At 44.6% G+C, this 22,476-nt stretch overlaps 1 protein-coding gene across 1 annotated transcript in view; it reads left to right on the top strand.

The window, feature by feature from the left end:
- The window catches only part of LOC149442223 (potassium channel subfamily T member 2-like), a 419,624-nt gene that overhangs the window by 288,559 nt on the left and 108,589 nt on the right, over positions 1-22,476 (top strand). The window contains exons 15-17 of the mRNA XM_089656330.1: positions 10,136-10,244; positions 15,439-15,495; positions 17,975-18,127. Of these exons, the coding sequence (XP_089512456.1) occupies positions 10,136-10,244; positions 15,439-15,495; positions 17,975-18,127 (319 nt within the window). The remainder of the gene's footprint in view (positions 1-10,135; positions 10,245-15,438; positions 15,496-17,974; positions 18,128-22,476) is intronic.

The following is a 22,476-nucleotide window of genomic DNA, read 5'->3' as shown; positions in this document are numbered from 1 at the left end:
CTATGTCAAAAAATTCAACACACCAGCAGTGTGAGGAGACCTGAAAGTGGCACATGGCAGAGTGTGGCGATGGAGACAGCAGCAATGGGAGGCCGTACAGGGACCCATGAGAGACTCTGGACCTGGCAGCAGCATGAGGAGGCGGTATAGGGGCCCATGGCAGATTAGGGGCCTGGCAGCAGCTATGGGAGGCCCGTAATCTGCCAGCACCCTATGTCAAAAAATTCAACACACCAGCAGTGTGAGGAGACCTGAAAGTGGCACATGGCAGGGGCATGATTCATGGCAGATTTAGTCAGTTGTGTCAGGAACTGGTGGTTTGAAATCCAGACTAATCCACGCCTGATTCATTTTCACAAACGTGAGTCTCTCCACACTTTGGGTGGACAGTCGTGTCCTCCGCGGAGTTACAATACCTCCTGCCGCACTAAACACGCGCTCCGATGCCACGCTACTGGCCGGGCATGACAGCCTTTCAAGGGCAAATTCAGCTAGTTGGGGCCAAAGGTCAAGTTTCGTTGCCCAGTAGTCAAGGGGATTGTCTACCTCGGTTGGCAGGGTGCTGTCCAAGTAGGCCCAAGCCTGTTGTTTGAGCTCCTGCTCCAGGTCCACCTGATGCTGCTGCTGCTGCTGCTGCGGCTGGTTAGTAGTTTCCTCACTGCGCTGGTGAAGAAAGCTACTCATCATCGACTGCAGACTGAGGCAGCCGCTGCTGGTGGAGCTACCACTGCTCCTACCACCCCACCCCTCCCCTGCTGCCATGGCAGCGGAACGCGAGCGCACAGGGCCCACAGTGTCTGAGGATGGACGTTGGCGCACAAAGGCAGAGACCAACTGACTACATAGGTGGTTTTTATAGTACGTTATTTTGGCCTCCCTCTCAGCAGGTGTGAAAAAGGCCACCATTTTTGAACGGTAGCGAGGGTCCAACAAGGTGGACAGCCAAAAGTCATCCCTCTGTCTGATGGTTATTATTCGGCTGTCGCTACGCAAGCAACCGAGCATGCTATGGGCCATTTGTGCCAAGGAATGCGAGGGACTCCCTGCCTCCATCTCCACAGCATACTGCCATGGTGCGTCTGGGTCCTCTGTCTCCTCCTCTACCAGATGCTCCTGCTCCTCCACTCCTGTCCGCTGAGTGGAAAAACCACCCATTTCACTCAATAATTCCTGAGCACAAATGTTCTCCTCTACCTCCTCCTCTTCTTCCTGTCCTGCCCCCACAGGGGTCATGTGGCATTGAGATCTGTGCGCCACGTCTACCGCACCCTGACCAGCCATTGTTAACAGCATTTGTTCCAGGACGTGCAACAGAGGAATGACGTCATTCATCCCATAGTCCTGCCGACTCACGAATAGCGTGGCCTCCTCAAAGGGCCTGAGCAAGCGGCAGGTGTCACGCATGAGCTGCCAATGGCTGACATCGAAGTTACACAGGGGAGTACCTTTATCCGCTTGTAACATCAGGAAATCGGTGATGGCCTTTCGCTGTTCGTAAAGGCGGTCTAACATGTGTAGGGTTGAATTCCACCTTGTTGCAACGTCGCAGATCAGGCGATGCTGTGGAATTCCGTTCTGCCGCTGCAGCTCAAGGAGGGTGTGCTTTGCGGTGTAGGAATGGCTGAAATGCATGCAAAGTTTACGTGACATTTTAAGGATGTCTTGCAGTGGGATGGTGGATTTTAGGAACCGCTTGACAACCAGATTGAACACGTGAGCCATGCATGGCGCATGGCACAACCTTCCTTGACGCAGAGCAGACACCATGTTCTTTCCGTTGTCGGTCAACATGGTTCCGATTTTGAGTTTGCGCGGAGACAGCCATCTGTCGATTTCTCTGTTCATTACACTGAGAAGTTCCTCCCCTGTGTGACTACGTTCGCCAAGGCATACCAGGTGCAGCACAGCGTGACACCGTTGCGCCCTGCACATGTGATATGCCGGTCGGGTAATGGGACTTGGCACGGGGGTGGCGGCTGAGGACACGAAGGAAGAAGAGGTGGTAGAGGCGGACATCTTTTGTGGACCAAGGACGTGCAAACGTGGAGGCAAAAGCGGCGTGACCTGTCCAAGTTGCTGGTGCGGCTGTGACGGCACCACGTTCACCCAGTGGGCCGTAAATGACATGTACTGTCCCTGACCGTAGTTACAGCTCCACACGTCGGCGCTGCCGTGCACTTTGGCAGAGACCGACATGCTCAAAGACTGGCCCACCATCTCTTCTACATGTGAATGCAGGGCTGGCACTGCCTTTTTGGCGAAGAAATGACGGCTTGGCACTCTCCACCGCGGCGCGGCACAAGCCATCATTTCTCGGAAAGGTGCTAAGTCCACCACTTGGAAAGGGAGGGACTGCAGCACCAGCAACTTGGACAGGAGGACGTTCAGCTTTTGCACCGTCGGGTGCGTGCTCGCAAACTGTTGTCTCTTGGAAACGGATTCCAAGAAAGACTGCTGACGGAATCCGTGAAGAGGAGTAGCAGGAGAAGGAGCATCTGAACGAGCGGAAGATGGCAACGAGCGACAACTCCCCTCAGCAGAGGTGTTGGAGCCTTGACTGGCTGATAGAGGGCGATTGACGTCGGGTGACGGAGCAAGTAACGGAGCCGGTGATGGAGCGGGGGCTGGGGCGGGCAGAACCGCCGTATCTTTATCACGGTTTTCCCAGGCCACCAAATGGCGACGGTGCATATGCTGCCGCAACGCTGTAGTCCCAACATGGGCCCCCTGGCCACGCTTGACTTTCTGGCCACATAGTCGACATACGGCTACGTTTACTTCCTCGGGCGGCTTGACAAAAAATTGCCACACCGCCGAGTAGGAAACTTTGCCCCCGATACTCCTCACTGGCTGACTGCTGCTTCCTCCGTGCACACCGGCACCACTACTGGCCGTGGTGGTAGGCTGCAGTGGAGCTGGTGCTGTACTCCGTGGCCGTTTGCCTCCACTGACACTGCTGCGACCCTGCTGCCTCCTGGGCAACCCACCGACTGTTTTGCTCGCTGCCAAGCTGCCACCCTCTTCTCCTGATGATGCGGAAGCAATAGCCTGATGACGACGAGGCTGCCAAGTGCGATCAGCCTCATCATCATCAATTAGGGTCTCCGCGTCACTACTAGCCCCCTCGGCTACGTGTGGGTCAGGAGACAGACCTGTCTCTAGACCGGCTACCGAGCCACTCTCCTCGCCACTACTTCTTCGCCTGGCTGCTGAAGAGGCGGATGTCTCCCCCCGTTCCTGACGCCCTCTGTTTGCTCTTCCTCACTGTACAGTGGGGCTGAGCCCACAGCATGCGATACTTCGCTTGGTGAGGGAACACCAAAGGACAGGGGCAGGTAGAGGACACGTGATTTCAGTGGGCTTGGTCCCGGGCCATGCCAACTAACGGTTGTGTCTGACGTACCCACCGACCGTTGGCTGTAGGTGTCAGAGGTGACCTGGGAAGAGGAAGACGACCGAGCCAACCAATCGATGACGGCAGGGTTGTCGGTGGAGACACGATCGCTGGATGACACCGGGAGCACTGGCCTCTGGCTGCGAATAGTGCTGCCTCGACCCCTTCCTCTGCTGCCACGTCTGCTCGCTCCTAAAACATTGCCTCCTCTGCCACTCCTCTGCATGTTGTCTGACATACTCTAATTAAACGATTCTGTGTCCCTGAGTAACAATTCTGTGTCTGTCCCTGAGTAGCAATTCTGTGTCCCTGAGTAACGTTTCTGTGGCCCTAAGTAACAGTTCTGTGGCCCTCAGTAACAATTCTGTGTCCCTCAGTAACAATTCTGTGTCCCTCAGTAACAATTCTGTGTCTGTCCCTGAGTAACAATTCTGTGTCCCTGAGTAACAATTCTGTGTCCCTGAGTAACAATTCTGTGTCCCTCAGTAACAATTCTGTGTCCCTGAGTAACAATTCTGTGTCCCTGAGTAACAATTCTGTGTCCCTCAGTAACAATTCTGTGTCCCTCAGTAACAATTCTGTGTCCCTGAGTAACAATTCTGTGTCTGTCCCTGAGTAACAATTCTGTGTCCCTAAGTAACGTTTCTGTGGCCCTAAGTAACGGTTCTGTGTCCCTCAGTAACAAATCTGTGTCCCTCAGTAACAATTCTGTGTCCCTCAGTAACAATTCTGTGTCTGTCCCTGAGTAACAATTCTGTGTCCCTGAGTAACAATTCTGTGTCCCTGAGTAACAACTCTGTGTCCCTGAGTAACAATTCTGTGTCTGTCCCTGAGTAACAATTCTGTGTCCCTAAGTAACGTTTCTGTGTCCTTAAGTAACGTTTCTGTGGCCCTAAGTAACGATTCTGTGGCCCTAAGTAACGATTCTGTGGCCCTAAGTAACGTTTCTGTAGCCCTAAGTAACGTTTCTGTGGCCCTAAGTAACGTTTCTGTGGCCCTAAGTAACAGTTCTGTGGCCCTCAGTAACAATTCTGTGTCCCTCAGTAACAATTCTGTGTCTGTCCCTGAGTAACAATTCTGTGTCTGTCCCTGAGTAACAATTCTGTGTCTGTCCCTGAGTAACAATTCTGTGTCCCTGAGTAACAATTCTGTGTCCCTGAGTAACCATTCTGTGTCCCTCAGTAACAATTCTGTGTCCCTCAGTAACAATTCTGTGTCCCTGAGTAACAATTCTGTGTCTGTCCCTGAGTAACAATTCTGTGTCCCTAAGTAACGTTTCTGTGTCCCTAAGTAACGTTTCTGTGGCCCTAAGTAACGATTCTGTGGCCCTAAGTAACGATTCTGTGGCCCTAAGTAACGTTTCTGTAGCCCTAAGTAACGTTTCTGTGGCCCTAAGTAACGTTTCTGTGGCCCTAAGTAACAGTTCTGTGGCCCTCAGTAACAGTTCTGTGGCCCTCAGTAACAATTCTGTGTCCCTCAGTAACAATTCTGTGTCTGTCCCTGAGTAACAATTCTGTGTCCCTAAGTAACGTTTCTGTGGCCCTAAGTAACGGTTCTGTGGCCCTCAGTAACAATTCTGTGGCCCTCAGTAACAATTCTGTGTCTGTCCCTAAGTAACAATTCTGTGGCCCTAAGTAACGTTTCTGTGGCCCTAAGTAACGTTTCTGTGGCCCTAAGTAACGTTTTTGTGGCCCTCAGTAACAATTCTGTATCCCTCAGTAACAATTCTGTGTCTGTCCCTGAGTAACAATTCTGTGTCCCTAAGTAACAATTCTGTGGCCCTAAGTAAAGTTTCTGTGGCCCTAAGTAACGGTTCTGTGTCCCTCAGTAACAATTCTGTATCCCTCAGTAACAATTCTGTGTCTGTCTCTAAGTAACAATTCTGTGGCCCTAAGTAACGTTTCTGTGGCCCTAAGTAACGTTTCTGTGGCCCTAAGTAACGATTCTGTGGCCCTAAGTAACGTTTCTGTGGCCCTAAGTAACGTTTCTGTGGCCCTCAGTAACAAATCTGTGTCCCTCAGTAACAATTCTGTGTCTGTCCCTAAGTAACAATTCTGTGGCCCTAAGTAACGTTTCTGTGGCCCTAAGTAACGGTTCTGTGGCCCTCAGTAACAATTCTGTGTCCCTCAATAACAATTCTGTGTCTGTCCCTAAGTAACAATTCTGTGGCCCTAAGTAACGTTTCTGTGGCCCTAAGTAACGTTTCTGTGGCCCTAAGTAACGATTCTGTGGCCCTCAGTAACAATTCTGTATCCCTCAGTAACAATTCTGTGTCTGTCCCTGAGTAACAATTCTGTGTCCCTAAGTAACGTTTCTGTGTCCCTAACTAACGATTCTGTGGCCCTAAGTAACGTTTCTGTGGCCCTAAGTAACGTTTCTGTGGCCCTCAGTAACAAATCTGTGTCCCTCAGTAACAATTCTGTGTCTGTCCCTAAGTAACAATTCTGTGGCCCTAAGTAACGTTTCTGTGGCCCTAAGTAACGGTTCTGTGGCCCTCAGTAACAATTCTGTGTCCCTCAATAACAATTCTGTGTCTGTCCCTAAGTAACAATTCTGTGGCCCTAAGTAACGATTCTGTGGCCCTCAGTAACAAATCTGTGTCCCTCAGTAACAATTCTGTGTCTATCCCTAAGTAACAATTCTGTGGCCCTAAGTAACGTTTCTGTGGCCCTAAGTAACGGTTCTGTGGCCCTCAGTAACAATTCTGTGTCCCTCAATAACAATTCTGTGTCTGTCCCTAAGTAACAATTCTGTGGCCCTAAGTAATGTTTCTGTGGCCCTAAGTAACGATTCTGTGGCCCTCAGTAACAAATCTGTGTCCCTCAGTAACAATTCTGTGTCTGTCCCTAAGTAACAATTCTGTGGCCCTAAGTAACGATTCTGTGGCCCTCAGTAACAAATCTGTGTCCCTCAGTAACAATTCTGTCTGTCCCTAAGTAACAATTCTGTGGCCCTAAGTAACGTTTCTGTGGCCCTAAGTAACGATTCTGTGGCCCTCAGTAACAATTCTGTATCCCTCAGTAACAATTCTGTCTGTCCCTGAGTAACAATTCTGTGTCCCTAAGTAACGTTTCTGTGGCCCTAACTAACGATTCTGTGGCCCTAAGTAACGTTTCTGTGGCCCTAAGTAACGTTTCTGTGGCCCTTAGTAACAATTCTGTGTCCCTCAATAACAATTCTGTGTCTGTCCCTAAGTAACAATTCTGTGGCCCTAAGTAACGTTTCTGTGGCCCTAAGTAACGATTCTGTGGCCCTCAGTAACAAATCTGTGTCCCTCACTAACAATTCTGTGTCTGTCCCTAAGTAACAATTCTGTGGCCCTAAGTAACGATTCTGTGGCCCTCAGTAACAAATCTGTATCCCTCAGTAACAATTCTGTCTGTCCCTGAGTAACAATTCTGTGTCCCTAAGTAACGTTTCTGTGGCCCTAACTAACGATTCTGTGGCCCTAAGTAACGTTTCTTTGGCCCTATGTAACGTTTCTATGGCCCTAAGTAACGATTCTGTGGCCCTAACTAACGTTTCTGTGTCCCTAAGTAATGTTTCTCTGTCCCTAACTCTCTCCCTGCATACAGCCAGGTCTGCCTCTGTTGAATGACTGGAGGCAAATGGAGAATTCTAAAATGGCCGCCATTTATAGCTCGACCATTACACTGTGCTGGCTGGCTGGCTGCTGATTGGCTAATGCGATCACATGTCATGAATGAATGCATTATGGGTCAGCGCGCCTTGTCTGCGCGCCTTCCCAGACATCCCCGCTCCGTCGCCGCACATGTCGCCGCCATTTTAGGAAAAATTTCGATTTGCGCATCCGAAGTCTGCTTATTTTCGGATTCGACGCGAATCGAAATTTTCCTAATATTCGAAACGAATTCCACTTCGCCTACTTCGATTCGCTCATCTCTAGACTGGACTAAGACTGGTGTCAGTGCTTCAAGAGCCACCACACATAGACGTATCCAGGATATGGGCTACAACTGTTGCATTCCTTGTGTCAAGCCACTCTTTAACCAGAGACAACCTCAGAAGCGTCTTACCTGGGATAAGGACAAAAAGGACTGGACTGTTGCTCAGTGGTCCAAAATCCTCTTTTTGGATGAAAGTAAATTTAGCATTTCATTTGGAAACAAAGGTCCCAAAGTCTGGAGGAGGAGTGGAGATGCACAGAATCCAAGCTGCATGAGGTCCAGTGTGAAGTTTCCACAGTTAGTGATGATTTGGGGAGCCATGTCATCTGCTGGTATTGGTCCACTGTGTTTTATAAAATCCAAAGTCAGCGCAGCCGTCTACCAGGAAATTCTAGAGCACTTCATGCTTCCCTGTGCTGACCAGCTTTATGGAAATGCTGATTTCATTTTCCAGCACGACTTGGCACCTACCCACATTGCCAAAAGTACCAAAAGCTGGTTTAATGATCATGGTATCGTTGTGCTTGATTGGTCAGCAAACTCGCCGGATCTAAACCCCATATCTGTGGGGAATTGTCAAGAGGAAGATGAGACACCAGACCCAACAATGCAGACGAGCTGAAGGCCACTATCAAAGCAACCTGGGCTGTGCCACAGGCTGATTGCCTCCATGCCACACCGCATTGATGCAGTAATTTATGCAAAAGGAGCCTCAACCAAGTATTGAGTGTGTACTACACTGTACATGGACACACTTTTCGTAAGACAACATTTCTGTAATAAAAATCCTTTTTTTAATTGGTCTTATGTAATATTCTAAATTACTGAGAAACTTAATTTTGGGTTTTCACTAGCTGTAAGCCATAATCCTCAAAATTAAAAGAAAGAAATTGAAATATATCACTCTGTGTGTAATGTATCTATTATAATATGTGTGTGTATGTGTGTGTGTATATATATGTATATATATATATATATATATATATATCATGGAATGTAAGATTCAGTGAAGGGGAATGTGGGTGTCAGCTGGAAGAACCCAAAACTACAATATCACAAGTTGACAGTCATCTGGCTATGTATTTCGGCTTCTTAGTGAGAAATGGAGTAAGTTGGGAGTTTTGTTGTAAATGTATTTGTTTGTGTATGGCTGATCTAATTGCTGAACCAGTATTCTGAGTTTTAGTCATTTCATAGGCTGTATTCACACCAACTTGTAGTCATAGAACATCACATCCCTGGAACCTCCATGACCAAGGCTGCATAGTGGCCAAAAAACGTTATGTAACCTTTGGAGATAGTGAATAACAAGACTTTTGTGTAACATCTCCCTGTTGAAATGCTGATGATTGGAATCTATCCTCCAAGAAAGCCAACTTTTTTCATATTGTTGTGACAAATATTTTTTTGCCCCATATCTCTAAGAATTACTGTCTGTGTGTAAATGGCCACCATTTTGTTGCAATTTTTTTATGTTGCGCGATATTTGCACTACTGTTTATAAATGTATGTGCCAGTCACAAGTTCTCTTAATTGAAATGCCAGGGGTCTATTAGACCCATAATTTCTCCCCTGCACTCAGCCAGACAGAGAGGCACCAATCTGCTGTTTATCTTGCCCTTGATCTGGGATTTAACGGCTTTGAATCCAGAAGTGCACAGAAATAAGCACTTCCAGGTTCATATTCTGTAGAGCATATTGGAGAAGTTCCACAATATCCTCCTTCATGCTGTCCTGAGCTGTTTTTTGGAGACCTGGATTTGCAGGAAAATCAGTTGAGCCCTGGAACTTTAGAGCAAGGGTGATGGCAATTTTTCCAGCCGTAGAAGCGCCATGGCAGCTTTACAGATAACCAGACCACTTCTATAATCCAGGGTTTAGCTGACTGTATCATGTTAACATGAGTTCATGAATCTTATTGAGACTTGTTCATCCTCATACTACCCCATCATAGTATTTTGTGAAGCTGCAGTGTAAGGAGTAATGCCAGCCTCATGGAATGAGCTGGTCATTTATGTTTTATGACAATGACTATGGCTTGGTGGTGAGAGATACAGACAATTAATTCCCAATACCAGAAGGATTAAAGCTTAAACTCAAAAAATGAAAATGTATTGCAGCTTACCAGTCCTTAGATTAGGTGCCTGCATTTGTTCAGGCTTTTTCCCCTTTATTTTCACCTGGTGATCCCATGAATTACACAACCCCTATCTTTGGGTGGCTACCCTCACTCCTCCACTGTATCTCTGGAGAAAGCCATGGCTGCTTCACAGGCTGGACTTCAAGCATGTTTGCCTTTGTTAAATTCTATTACCCGGGAAGGGGTGAGGGAATTAGTAGTTTACACATCTCACAAAAAGTGACAAAGACACAGCGGGGTTTATTTACTAAAGCTGGAGAGTCCAAAATCAGACTCCCTTCTGCATAGAAACCAATCAGCTTCCAGGTTTCATTGCCAAAGCTTCATTGAACAAGCTGAGGTTAGAAGCTGATTGGTTTCTATGCAGAAGGGAGTCTGATTTTGGACTCTCCAGCTTTAGTAAATATACCCCAGCATGTCTTTAAGATGAATAGATATTTTCTGCACTTGCTAAAATGTTCTTGGCCTGAAAAACAAAAACAAATGCAGCTACCAACATCTAAGAACTGAAAATCTTCCATGATTAGATTTTTGTTCTTGGGTTATGTTATCCTTGAATCTTAGTTAACCTGCTAAGGTTACTGTTTACACTTGTTACCAATTCAGCCTTTAAAATAGTTGTTTTTACTGAATAAGAAATATATATATATTGAATCTTCTCTCTCCTGTTTCCATTTTCATTTCCACCTTCAGATCATGTGGTCTGTGAAGAAGAATTTAAGTATGCCATGTTGGCGCTTAACTGTGTATGCCCAGCCACCTCTACGCTGATCACTTTACTGATTCACACCTCTCGGGGACAGTAAGTACAACCTGAAATATGAAGCTGATATATATAATTAAAGAGTTTGCAAAGGTATGTTTTTAAAATAATAAACATGTTATACTTACCTGCAAAACCATTACACAGAGCAGGCCTGAACCTCCTCTTCTGGGGTACCCCACCAACGCTCTTGGCTCCTTCTCTTTTCCGTGTGCCACCACAGAAAATCACTTTCTATGGGGGCGCACATGCGGGCTCACTCCTGAGCTAGGCTGTGTATTTCCATAGACACGCAGAGGGGCTTGGCCCTACCCCCTGCTCTTTCCTCACAGGATTTGAATGACAGCAGCAGGAGCTAATGGCTCCCTCGGCTAGCTCTCTGTCCTGTGAATTCAGGGAGAGAGGAGAGAGCCGCTACAGACGGTCACAGTGGACAGCTTACCTGCCAACCTCTGCCAGCAGATGATAACTCCATGATTGATGATATGTTCACTTGTCTTTTCAAAATGTGAGTGCATTACTTTATTTACATCCCTATGTTGTTTTGCTATACAGTGTACACTCAGATGGAGGTGCCCTATTTGTGCTTTTCACTTCAAGATAGTGCCCTCCAACAAATGTAATACTTTAGCAATCTTCTCCAGGCCCTCAGCCCAGCAGCTGCTGAGGCCCAGACCACAATTCTCACCTCAGTGAAGCTGCCCTCAGGGGCATCAGTCCCCAAGAAAACTGGAACGCTCCTTGGAGAAGAAAGAACACTCTGGCAAGACTTTCTAAACATTTATCATCTTTCCAGTCACCTTCTGGATGTCTCCTTCCAAGGATTGGCTGGGCATGATAAATATTCACACTGGTCATTTGAATCTCCCTGCCCTATACTCTGGAAACAGACCAAAACAATCCTTCACTCACTACAGTAAAGCCAAAGACTGAACTTTATCCTAGCAGCCTACTAGAGGATGGCACTACATAGCATCTTTTTAAAACAATTCTAATGTGCTATTACGTTTCATTCCTAGGTGAAGAATAATTTCAGGTATGGATATTTTATACATCGTTACATTGGTCCAGCTTGGACCAATGTACGTAACTATGTATATGGCCAAAGCTACTGGAAGCTGGAGATCAATGAAGTAGACACCTCTACTCCAGTGACCTTCACTAGTTTCCAGGTCCTGTGCCAAGTGGCTGCCATGCTGCACTGTGAACACAAAGGGTCAGCCACTTGGCACAGGTGTTGTTCAGAGAATGCTTTAAAGTTTTGAGTGGCCGACCACCTGCGTTTAGAACTCATTAGGGAAGCAGCTCAGCTAGAGGAGATCACTGGCATAGTGGTGTCTACTTCAGTTATTTCCAGCTTCCAGGGGCATCAGACATGTATGGTATATGCATAGTTGTTGTACATTGGTCCAAGTGTCTTCTTTAAGTTGGCCATACACAGAGCGAGTTTCTGAACATTCCTGATTAAATTGCTGACATTTGCTCAGTGGGTGGCCATGTCTGCTGCCTAACTACTCAAGATCCCCTGATTGAAAAATGAAAGGAGTCAGGTGGAAAATTATCATCTGCACAGAGCCTGCATTCAGTCAGACGTGGACGTTATTTAGGTATTTTAATGGCTGGCGGGCAGCCACAGTGGGAGATTCATCCATCCACGCTGTGAAGCATGGATTGAGCCATCTATATGCGTATGGCCAGCTTTACAGTGTTGAGATGAAAGTCTCCTGAGTTCAATTAATAGAAAATAAATAAATAACTTGCATATACAAAATCCTAAACCCACAGTTGATCCAGAGGAAGGCAATGGTCCATTTTGCTCCAACAGGAGATAAAATTAATTCCTTATCCCCTAAAGGCAATCTGAAGTTTCCCAGACCAAGAATCTATGTTGTTATTACTTATAAATATTAATAGCTCATTATATTTTGTGCATTTAGAAATGTATCTAGCATTTTCAAACAACATACTAAGCTAGCTAGAACTAGTTCTTGAATATGTTTATTTAACATCTTCACTACTATGATGAGAACTTTCCACATGCAGAGATTAAACCTCTTTTTCTTTAGACGTAAAGAGTGACCCCTTGTTATTGCAGTGACCTTAATATGAACAACCTTATGCCAAGTTAACTATATACACCATTTATGTATATACACTTGGTAATTAGACCCCCCTTAAATGCTGCTTTAAGAAGGGTCTAATTCAATTCAGTTCAGTCAATCTTTCCACATAGCCTCATAGCCGAGCTCCTCCATGCCTCTTATTAGGTTAGTTGCCCTTCTCTGATCTCTCTCCAGTTCCACCTGCATGCATTATTTTATTTCATCATGTAATTTTGTATCAGAAATGTTCTCTTCTGTTGGTGCTCTGTTTGCGTGTTTGCTGGGAGCCAGTGTACATGAGTGTTTGGCTGCTGACATGTATTGGGGAAGCATTTGTAAAAAATATGGAATGCAGTGTTAAAATTTCATTTTACAGATCAAGGTAGACAGTGGAAAATGTAGCAGAATGAATGACATGCTGAGGATTCACTTTAACCAGTTACCACCCGGCCTATAGCACAAACAACTCGTCCCTCCGGTTGGATGCCATATGGTGTCCTTTCCAGAACGCGCATTGCGCATGCCTGCAGGGCCGCGCAGTGGTAAGATCTGTCACCGGCCGTGTACCACGGACACGGCTGATGACAGATCTGTGTACCGGCCCCGTTACCAGTTCCATCTGACCTGCTGTGACCAATCACAGCAGGTCACATGACAGTTGTATACAATGGATGGCTTCCTTTCATGCCATCCTTTGTATACAAGTGTGTCTAGCTGTGAATGGTCACAGCGATCACATGCACAAGCTGGGCCAATCACAGCCCAGCTGTGTCATGTGATTAGCCATGGCCAAATCACAGCTAATAAAAAAAAAAAAACCCTGAATGAATTGATTTCATTCAGGTAAGTGCTTGCTTATAGCAAAGTAATTCTTTGCTATAAGCAAATTGTGTAAAAAAAAAAAAAAAAAATACTGATCACTTCCCCAAAGTAGTACAATGTTACTATGGTAAAATTACACTGCTTTGGTCATAGTGAAATATTAAAAAAAGAGAACAAAAATTAAAAATAATAAAAAAAATTTAAAACAAATAAAAAAAATATACATTTTTTTTGTACTATCATCATTCAATATCCCTGATCACCGCCATGCCAGTTATATGATGGCGCTGTATTGCACAGGTGACAGTATGTAAAAAAAAAAATAGTGAAAATATTTTTTTTAATTTCTTTTTCCGAAAAATTATGACAAAAAAATTACAACTTCAAGAAACTTGCCATGCCTGTTAAGAAATACGTTGGACTGTCTACTTTGCAAAAAGGGGTCAGTTTCGGGATATCTGTACTGTTCTGACATTCTTGGAGCTCAAGAAATTAGATTGGCTGTCAGTACTTCAGGATTGATCAATATTCAGATCTATGCCATAGTTTGTGAACTCTATAACTTTCCTACAGTCTAAATAATAAATACTAATTTGGGTTATTTTCACCAAAGACATGTAGCAGAATACATCTTGGCCTAAATTTTATGAAGAACAATTATTTATTTGCAAACTTTTATAACAGAAACAAAGAAAAACGTGATTTTTTTTTTCAAAATTTTCTGTCTTTTTTTGTTAATTTAGCAAAAAATAAAAGCCTCAGTGGTGATTATACACCACCAAAAGAAAGCTCTAGTTGTGTGAAGAAAATGATAAAATTTTAGTTTGGGTACAATGTTGAATGACCGCGCAATTGCTATTCGAAGTGTGACAGCGCTGAAACCTGAAAATTGGCCTGGGCAGGAAGGGGGTAAAAATGCCCTGTATGGAAGTGGTTACAACACCACATCAAACTCAAACTAGACTAGCATAACCTGTAGGTCTCTTCACTTTGTGAGCCGAAAAAAAAGGCACCCAAACAGGTACCAATACAACTAAGAGCTAAGTTGCCAGTGGGCTCTTGGAGTGCAAGAGCTAAGCCTAGACCTTTGTAAAAGTTGGTTGGCAATATACTGATAACTGTGCTCAACAGTTAGTGAACTATATACATTCCTGAAATATAGTCTTCTGCCAGCTACGTTGGGGCCTTTTGGAGACGTTGGCGTGCTTAATGAAAGAAATCTGACTTTGGGTATTTCTGCACTCAGTGAAATAATCTTAGGAAAACAATGGGTTTCTTCGAACACTGAAGTGAGGGGGGCCAGCAAAGGGGTTAAGGTTCTGCATCACAGACTCTAGCCAGATAGGACTAGCAGTCCTCACTAGTGGACAATTGTGAAGTAACAGTAAAGGTAAAAGATAAGTCTTCCCAAGGGGGAATTCAACAAAGAGGTTGAATTCTAATGAGTCTGTTGCAGCAGGCTTCTTCCAATGTAGGGGGCCCCTTTTAAAGTGGAGTTGATGCCAGGTGGCTTCCTATGACGATCAGATGAATAATGAACCCTGAGGCAGAACAGTGGTCAGCATCTTGGGTTCAGTCTTGCAAGGCACCAATTTCAAGCAGCTGATCTGGGTTCTATGCTCCGTGTCCCAGGTGGCACGAATGACAAGCTGTTTGGGAATTGGTAGCAGCAACCAGTGGCACACTCTGTCTCAGTCCAGTAATCTGCAGCTACGGGAACAGTTCTCCAGAACTTACAGGTCCTGCCCCCAACACAGTTTACAAATACTAGCTGGCCTCCTAAGTTCCTTCTCTCTCTTCAGTAGGTCTTTCCCTTCTACACTCACTAGTGGTGAACTCCCAACTGCCCCCCCCCCCCACTCTTTCCCGGGCTTTTCTAGTTCTATGGCTCCTCCTGCCTCGGCATACTGGATCCTCTAGTTTCTTTGACTGCAATGATAATGGCACAGCTCCTAGCCCAAACTACATCTCCCAGCATTCAGTGCTTTAAAAAGGGAACTACATTCAGGCAGTTTTAACAATAATAATGCATTAGAGAAACTACATAGCCCAGTAACAGCAATTCTGGTTACACAGCTGAAGAAGGTTTAGAGTAATTTTGGACTCCTTCTGCTTTTTTTGGGGTTTACACCAATATCCTTCTTGAAACTATTTTTCAGCATAGTCTACAAATACATAAGTGAGAATCTGATTTGTATGGACAACAAACGCCTATCTTCCCTATACTTTTCATTTGATAATGATGCTGGATTTTGTTGTTTCTGTGCCCCTTCATTGTTTTTTACTTTGAACTTTATTATTTATTTCAGGACAGCTGCTATGGACCCTTTCCGCCAGCGCCCTAGTCCCTGGCAAGCTCTGTCCAGGTAGTGTGATTTTTATTCTTCCTCCTTTTACCTCTCTCTTGAAATGGACAATTCTTCAAGGGCCTGTCCACGTTTTACTCACTTCTTTGCCTTGTGTAGATGCCTGAGCTCTTAGATAAGTACACATTTAAAACAAAACTATATGCCACTCTGCTCACTGTCCTCTTTAAAATTCCAGTTATCAATGGCTCGGAATGGCCTGGGACCGAGCAGGTATATTTTGTGTTATTCCTTTAGTCTTCTGCACAGGCACTTCACATGCCATCCCCTGGACAGGCACTAATCTTTTAAACAATTTTGGCTATATTCAATATATTTCAAAATATATTTCAATAATCAGTGATCACATGATTGGGACCTCACACAGAGGTCCCGTACTTCAATAGGTGCTACGGATCGCGGTGCAGCACGCTCCCAGGGAGCGCGCACAGGCGGGGAGCGGGGAGGATGTTTATAAACGGCCACCCACTCCTGCAATGCAAAGTGGTTAAATAACAAATAAATCAGTATGCAGTGACTAGAAAAATACACATAAACGGCGCTATGTCATAACCAGAGGCGGACTGACCATTTGGGAACTTGGGCGCTGCTCGAGGGCCCGGGGTCAGTAGGGGGCCCAAAGAGATGCCCCTGATACCTTTCATAGGCTTTTTTGGGTGTGGTTTGAGTGTGAGCGAGGATACAGGGGCCCCACGATCCCCTATTGCCTGGGGGCCCCATGAGTTATCAGTCCGCCCCTGTTCATAACATAAAAAACTCTAACATAAGTCCATATCCAAACAAAAAATAAGAGGAAATAAAAAAGAAACTTCCACCAAAAAAATAAAAATGCGAAAAGATCAATTCGTTTCACATTTTTATTTTTTTGGTGGAAGTTTCTTTTTTATTTCCTTTTATTTTTTGATTGGATATGGACTTACGCAGTGACTAGAAACGAAACAGTGACATCACTGAAACGAATTGAACTTTTCACATTTTTATTTTTTTTGTTGGAAGTTTTTCTTACTTCCTCCTATTTTTTGATTGGATATGGACTTATGTTAGTTTTATGTGTATTGTTCTAGTCACTGCATACTCATAGTGTGAATATGCATTAACATTTGTCATTATTATACAAAATGTACTACATATGAAATAGAAACATATTGCAATAAATATATTAACCCCTTGACGCCGACGTAACATAAATATGCGGCCTCACGGACCTGGGCTTTTTTCCGTGGGGCCGCATATTTGCGTACCTGTCTTTGTGCTGGGAGCGCGCTGCTCGGCGCGCTCCCAGCACCAAGACCGCGGTGTCACTGAGAGCCCCGGGTCCCATTCTAACAATCGGGACCCGGGACTCCCGATTCCGGGTCACGTGATCGCTGTGATAGCCTCTGATTGGCTATCACAGTGATCAATCACTGTGCAGCCCGGCCCCCTTGTTTTCTCTCTCTCTATGAATGGAGAAGAGAGATACATTGTATCTCTCGAACTCCTGACATAGAGAGATAAAAAAAAAGTTTGTAAAAAAAAAAAAAAAAGATAAATAAATATTAAAAAATAAAAGAAAAAATAAAGAAAAATACCTAGATCAAGGTTTGATCTAGTTCAGTACCAGGGTTAGTGTTTGGGTCAAGGTCAGGGTCAAAGGTCAGGGTCAAGGGCAAAGGTCAGGGTCAAAGGTCAGGATTTAAAAAAAAAATTGGTATCAGTGTCAGTTAGTGTTAATGTCAATGTCAGTAACAGTGTGTTTTATGTAAAAAAAAAATAAAAAAAAAAGACAAAAACAAAATGCGCACTGTTGTTTCTGGACTGTACTACGGGTACAAACAACAAATAACATACACATATATGGTATCGCTGCGATCGTCAAGAACTGGAGAATGTATTTTGAGTTGTTCTTTGGTGGTAGGTTATGGTCGTAACAAGAAACACACAGTTAAATTAAAAAAAATGATTTTTTTTTACTATTTTGGCCCAGTTTTCCTTTAATAATAAAAAAAAATTAGGAGCTATCCATTACCATTTACCACCAAATGAAAGCCCAATTTGTCCTGAAAAAAACAAGGTATAATCCACCTGGATGTACAAAGTAGTTCTGACGATATGTACGGTTTTACTAACACGTCAACGTTGCAGAATTGTGCTTAGGCATTTAGATTTGTTTTACCCTTAGGCGTGAAGGGGTTAAGATATAAAAGTGAAATAGGATGATTCTTCCTTATAAAAATAAGAATCAATTCAGAGGAAACGAATATATGAAACAAATCCAAATATATGAAACAAATTTCAAAAACAAATCATTCTAACATAACGAATATGACAAAACAAAATGATTTACTTAATGTATGGATCCAAAAACTAAACCTATTTTTGATATACACATCTCTACTAAAAACAGGGGCTATATAAAAAAATGCACAAGCCTTATTTTCTGCAAAGATTTGCCAAAGGTCCTTATTGTAATATTCTTCTGATACCCTTTTATATGCAGAGATAATAACCCTACATCACCTGACCAGTGGCAGAAGAACTACAGCCGTTGTTCTGCCAATGAAATCTACCACATTCGACTGAGTGAGAGCAAATTCTTTGGAGAATACGAAGGGAAGAGTTTCACGTATGCCTCCTTCCACGCCCATAAAAAGTGAGTTCCAATATCCTACACCTCTGAACCCTAGAAACAACCAGAACCATTTTTGATTGAAAGTTCTAACATTTAAAGGGACCCTGTCATTAAAAAAACCACCTGTGTGAAGACTAAGGACATAGCCACTGGACTGCTTTGGGATGTTAAAGTGCTTACTATGCCTTCTGACCCTGTTTCTCATAATGAACTATTAAGAAAACGGGATTTTTTTGATTACCAATATTTATTTATTTTTTTACACATGGAGTTCATTAAGGGACACAGGTCCCATCCCATCTTATGATCGCTCCTACTACTGCTTTTGCATGAAAATGAAGCATGATGGGAGTGGGAGGGGCCATATATAACCAACTAACAGCTTTTTTGTTGCCTGTGTCCAATTTTCTTGTATGCAGTGGTAAAATCCGGTTGTCTCAGGATTTTACGGTAAGTTGAAAATCCTGTTATTAAAAGGGGTATAGAGGGTTTTATTATGCAAATTGTTTTTAGGACAAATAATGTAAACATTTAAATATATTACATGCCTGTTCTGTCTCTCCAATCTAAGCATTGAAAATGTGATCTCTGTAACTTACAGTTGTGATGAGATAGCGATAACTCCAATCTCAGTTGGATACCACAGTCAGTGACTCAATCGAGATGATATCTTGTAGATCTTGTGAAGTTTATTCCATAAACTGAGTGAATCTTACAACAATGAACATCTGATAGGTCAAAAGATCATAATGTGCTCTGCTTCATGAGACATGAGACTTGCTGAAATGCATTACTGGGAAGGGGGTGGGCTATCTATACAGCATTAACTAAACCAAAAGAAAGGGAGGAGCAGAGACAAAATATAGAAAACACTTAAAGGCATATGACAGTCATGTGAAACATGACAATGCCTACATATTCATCCAGCAAGTGGTGCTTTAGGCTAATTTTTACCTGTCTATTCTTAGCTGCTGTGTTGAAACAAAGCCTCCCTGCATGTTCTTCTCAGATGGGTCTGCACAGATTATTAACAAGAGAAAGACAGGATGAAAGCAAACTGTTTATTTTTGTTCTCTCTTTCGAAAACCCATAACGAAGTGTGACACCGGAATCATTGAGGCTGGATTAAATGTTTATTGTTTTAAATTAAATTGGTAAATTCACCTGTTCACAAAAAATGAAAAGGTGAACTAACAGCCTACACCCTCCCCACCCGTGGTCCTCGCTGCGCTTACCTCAGTGGATGATTAGCTGTTACTGCCCATGCAGCTGGTCCAGGAATTTGAAACATTGCACTTCATCCCCTTCTTTCCTTAGGGCTTCAGGTTGGATCAGAGCAATTCTGATTGGTCACATGCTGGCATATGACCACTTTTACCAATGGGAATCGCTCTGATTCATCCCGGATTCCCTTCGTGGGGAGGGTATAGGGCAGTGATGGCGAACCTTTTTGAGCCCGAGTGCCCAAACTGCAACCCAAAACCTACTTATTTCTTTCAAAGTGCCAACACTGCAATGAAACCTGAATATCGAGCTTTTGGTTTAGAAAAAACAACTCGTACAGTAGTGCAAACTAATTAACAGTACAGGGATGACCAGAGACTGCGGACAGTACAGGGATGACCAGAGACTGCGGACACAGTACAGGGATGACCAGAGACTGCGGACACAGTACAGGGATGACCAGAGACTGCAGACACAGTACAGGGATGACCAGAGACTGCGGACACAGTACAGGGATGACCAGAGACTGCGGACACAGTACAGGGGATGACCAGAGACTGCAGACACAGTACAGGGATGACCAGAGACTGCGGACACAGTACAGGGATGACCAGAGACTGCGGACACAGTACAGGGATGACCAGAGACTGCGGACACAGTACAGGAGATGACCAGAGACTGCGGACAGTACAGGGATGACCAGAGACTGCGGACAGTACAGGAGATGACCAGAGACTGCGGAAAGCACAGGGATGACCAGAGACTGCGGACAGCACAGGGATGACCAGAGACTGCAGACAGTACAGGGATGACCAGAGACTGCGGACAGTACAGATGACTGCTGACCTTTGGGGAGGGAGGGGGAGCGGGTACCTGAATTTGACAGGTACCCGCTCTTACTTCCGCAGAGTTTTTTTTTTATCTTACCTGTTCCTTTATCCAGCCGCGCGCTGTCTTCCCGGCTTCTGTAGTGTGGGCGCTCGTCGGACAGCCGGATGCCCAATGCGCATGCGCGAGAAGCGCTGCGCTTTGTGATTGGTCCGGCGGCTTCTGGGATCTGTCATGTGTCCCAGGTACCGCCTTACCATTCACAAAGAGCACTGCTTCTTGCGCATGCGCACTTGGGACCCGGCTGTCACGCACACTACAGAAGCCGGGAAGACAGCGCGCCGCTGGATAGAGGGACAGGTACGGTCCCACTGCAGAGCTGAGCGGCCGGCCCGGTATTCTGACACGGCGGCGGTGGAAATACCGGACCGGCCGCTCTATATTCGCTCCATAAGACGCACTGACATTTTCCCCCCTTTTTTGGGGGAAAAAAAGTGCGTCTTATGGAGCGAAAAATACGGTATTCGCCTGGCGTGCCCACAGATAAGGCTCGGCGTGCCGGCTGTGGCACGCGTGCCACGGGTTCGCCATCACTGGTATAGGGTGTTCACCTTTTCATTTTTTGTGAAAAGGTGAACTTACACTTTAAATTGTATTTTTTTTATCAGTAGTAAAAAAAGATGGTTTAAATTGTTACAAAAAATAACTAAGGGCTTACTTGTACCAGCCGGTGGATAATGGCGTTAAAAGGTGGTGCCCTGTGTTGTCACAACAAAAGGCACAATTCGCTTTGTTTTTACATTATTAAATTAAATGTCACAAATTGATATTTCATTCAACTCGGTAAGATGCACCAACATGAGTTGAGGTGCAGTGCAATCCGTAAAAATGCAGCATACTACATTTTTACGTAATGCACCTCAAACCACGTCACTGCAGAAAGTGTGCCCTTGCGGTGGGCCTATGCTGATCTGTACAGATTAACGAGCCCTAAAAATTGACCAGAAGCCATCTGGGTTTCCCTTTTAGGTAACAGAAAAGACAGATTGCAGTTACCCTTAGGCTGCTTTATTCATAGTGTCCTCTATAACTACAGCTCTACAGGTCCACAAATCTCCTCTAAGTCCTCATGTACACTTGACATTTTTACAGCGGCTGTTTTTGACATTTGACTTTTTTTCTACAGCCAGTAAACTCCCCAGCATGTTATCCTATGTGTCCATACACACATAGACTGTAATTAGTGTTTTTTGGCAGGGGCGTTTTTTGGCTGGAAAAAAAGAACAGAACTAGTGGGATTCTAGAGGAGTTTTTTAGCTGTAAAGATGCTCAAATGCTGAAAAACGTGGCAAAACGTGGTAAAAGGTGGTAAATCGCAGCAAACCAGAGTTTTTGGATGTTTTTGTACAAAATTGTTTTTATTTTTTTGGTAAAAAAAAACTATAGCAAACACGGCAAAAAGCCGCTAAACGTAATACCAAAATGTTAAAAAACGCTGAAAAACTCCCATTCTTAATGTGACTTTACACAGCTGACGTTACCACTGTAATTACGTCCCGTGTGCATGGAGCCTAATACAACAAGTGTATTGTACCTGTAGTAAAATGTTAGTTTCCTAATACAGGACTCAGGAAGGTGTTTTTAGGTTGGAGAATTAGAAGACTGCAAATGATAAAGCAGTGTATAAATTGCAAACAACCAAAATTTGCCAGCACACTTACAAGCTAGCTTGCAAAAAAGCAAATTGTCCCTGTCTAACAATTCATGTTAAAAACAGAGGGTTTAAGCTGCACTCATTTGCAAATATATGTGTAAGCTGCAGTGCCTACGTCAAGGCTCCTCTGTACACTGCGGTCCTAACTCTACAGTTTTGAGAGTCTTCAAGTTGGAGCAAATATGACAGTGGATAGGTTAAAGTGGAGCTCCACCCAAAAGGGACTGCTCCCCATTAAGGATTGGCACTTTTGGGGAGCAGGGGGGGGAGCGGGTACCCAAATTTGACAGGTACCCGCTCCCACTTCCTGTCCGATTGCCTAGGCGATTGGAAGCAGAAGGTGTCCTCCCCCCCTCCCTCCCTATTGTCTTTTGGGACACATGACAGGTCCCAGAAGACTACAGGACCATTCACGAAGCGCAGCACTACTCGCACATGCGCAGTGGGTACCCGGCTGTAAAGCCGCAAGCTATCACAGATGGGTGCCCACACTGAAGATGCCAGCCTCCTGGAATACAGGATGGCTGGTGAAAAGAGCTGCGGGGGACACACTACGGGACCGTGGGACAGGTAAGTGGCTGTTTTTTAAAATCAGCAGCTACAG

The sequence above is a fragment of the Staurois parvus genome, unplaced genomic scaffold (genome assembly GCF_062004578.1).
Source record: "Staurois parvus isolate SC_StPar_1 unplaced genomic scaffold, SC_StPar_1.0 ptg000900l, whole genome shotgun sequence".
In the NCBI taxonomy this organism is placed as follows: domain Eukaryota; kingdom Metazoa; phylum Chordata; class Amphibia; order Anura; family Ranidae; genus Staurois; species Staurois parvus.
The sequence above is the reverse complement of the archived record's forward strand: the minus strand, read 5'-3'. Positions and strand labels throughout refer to the sequence as shown.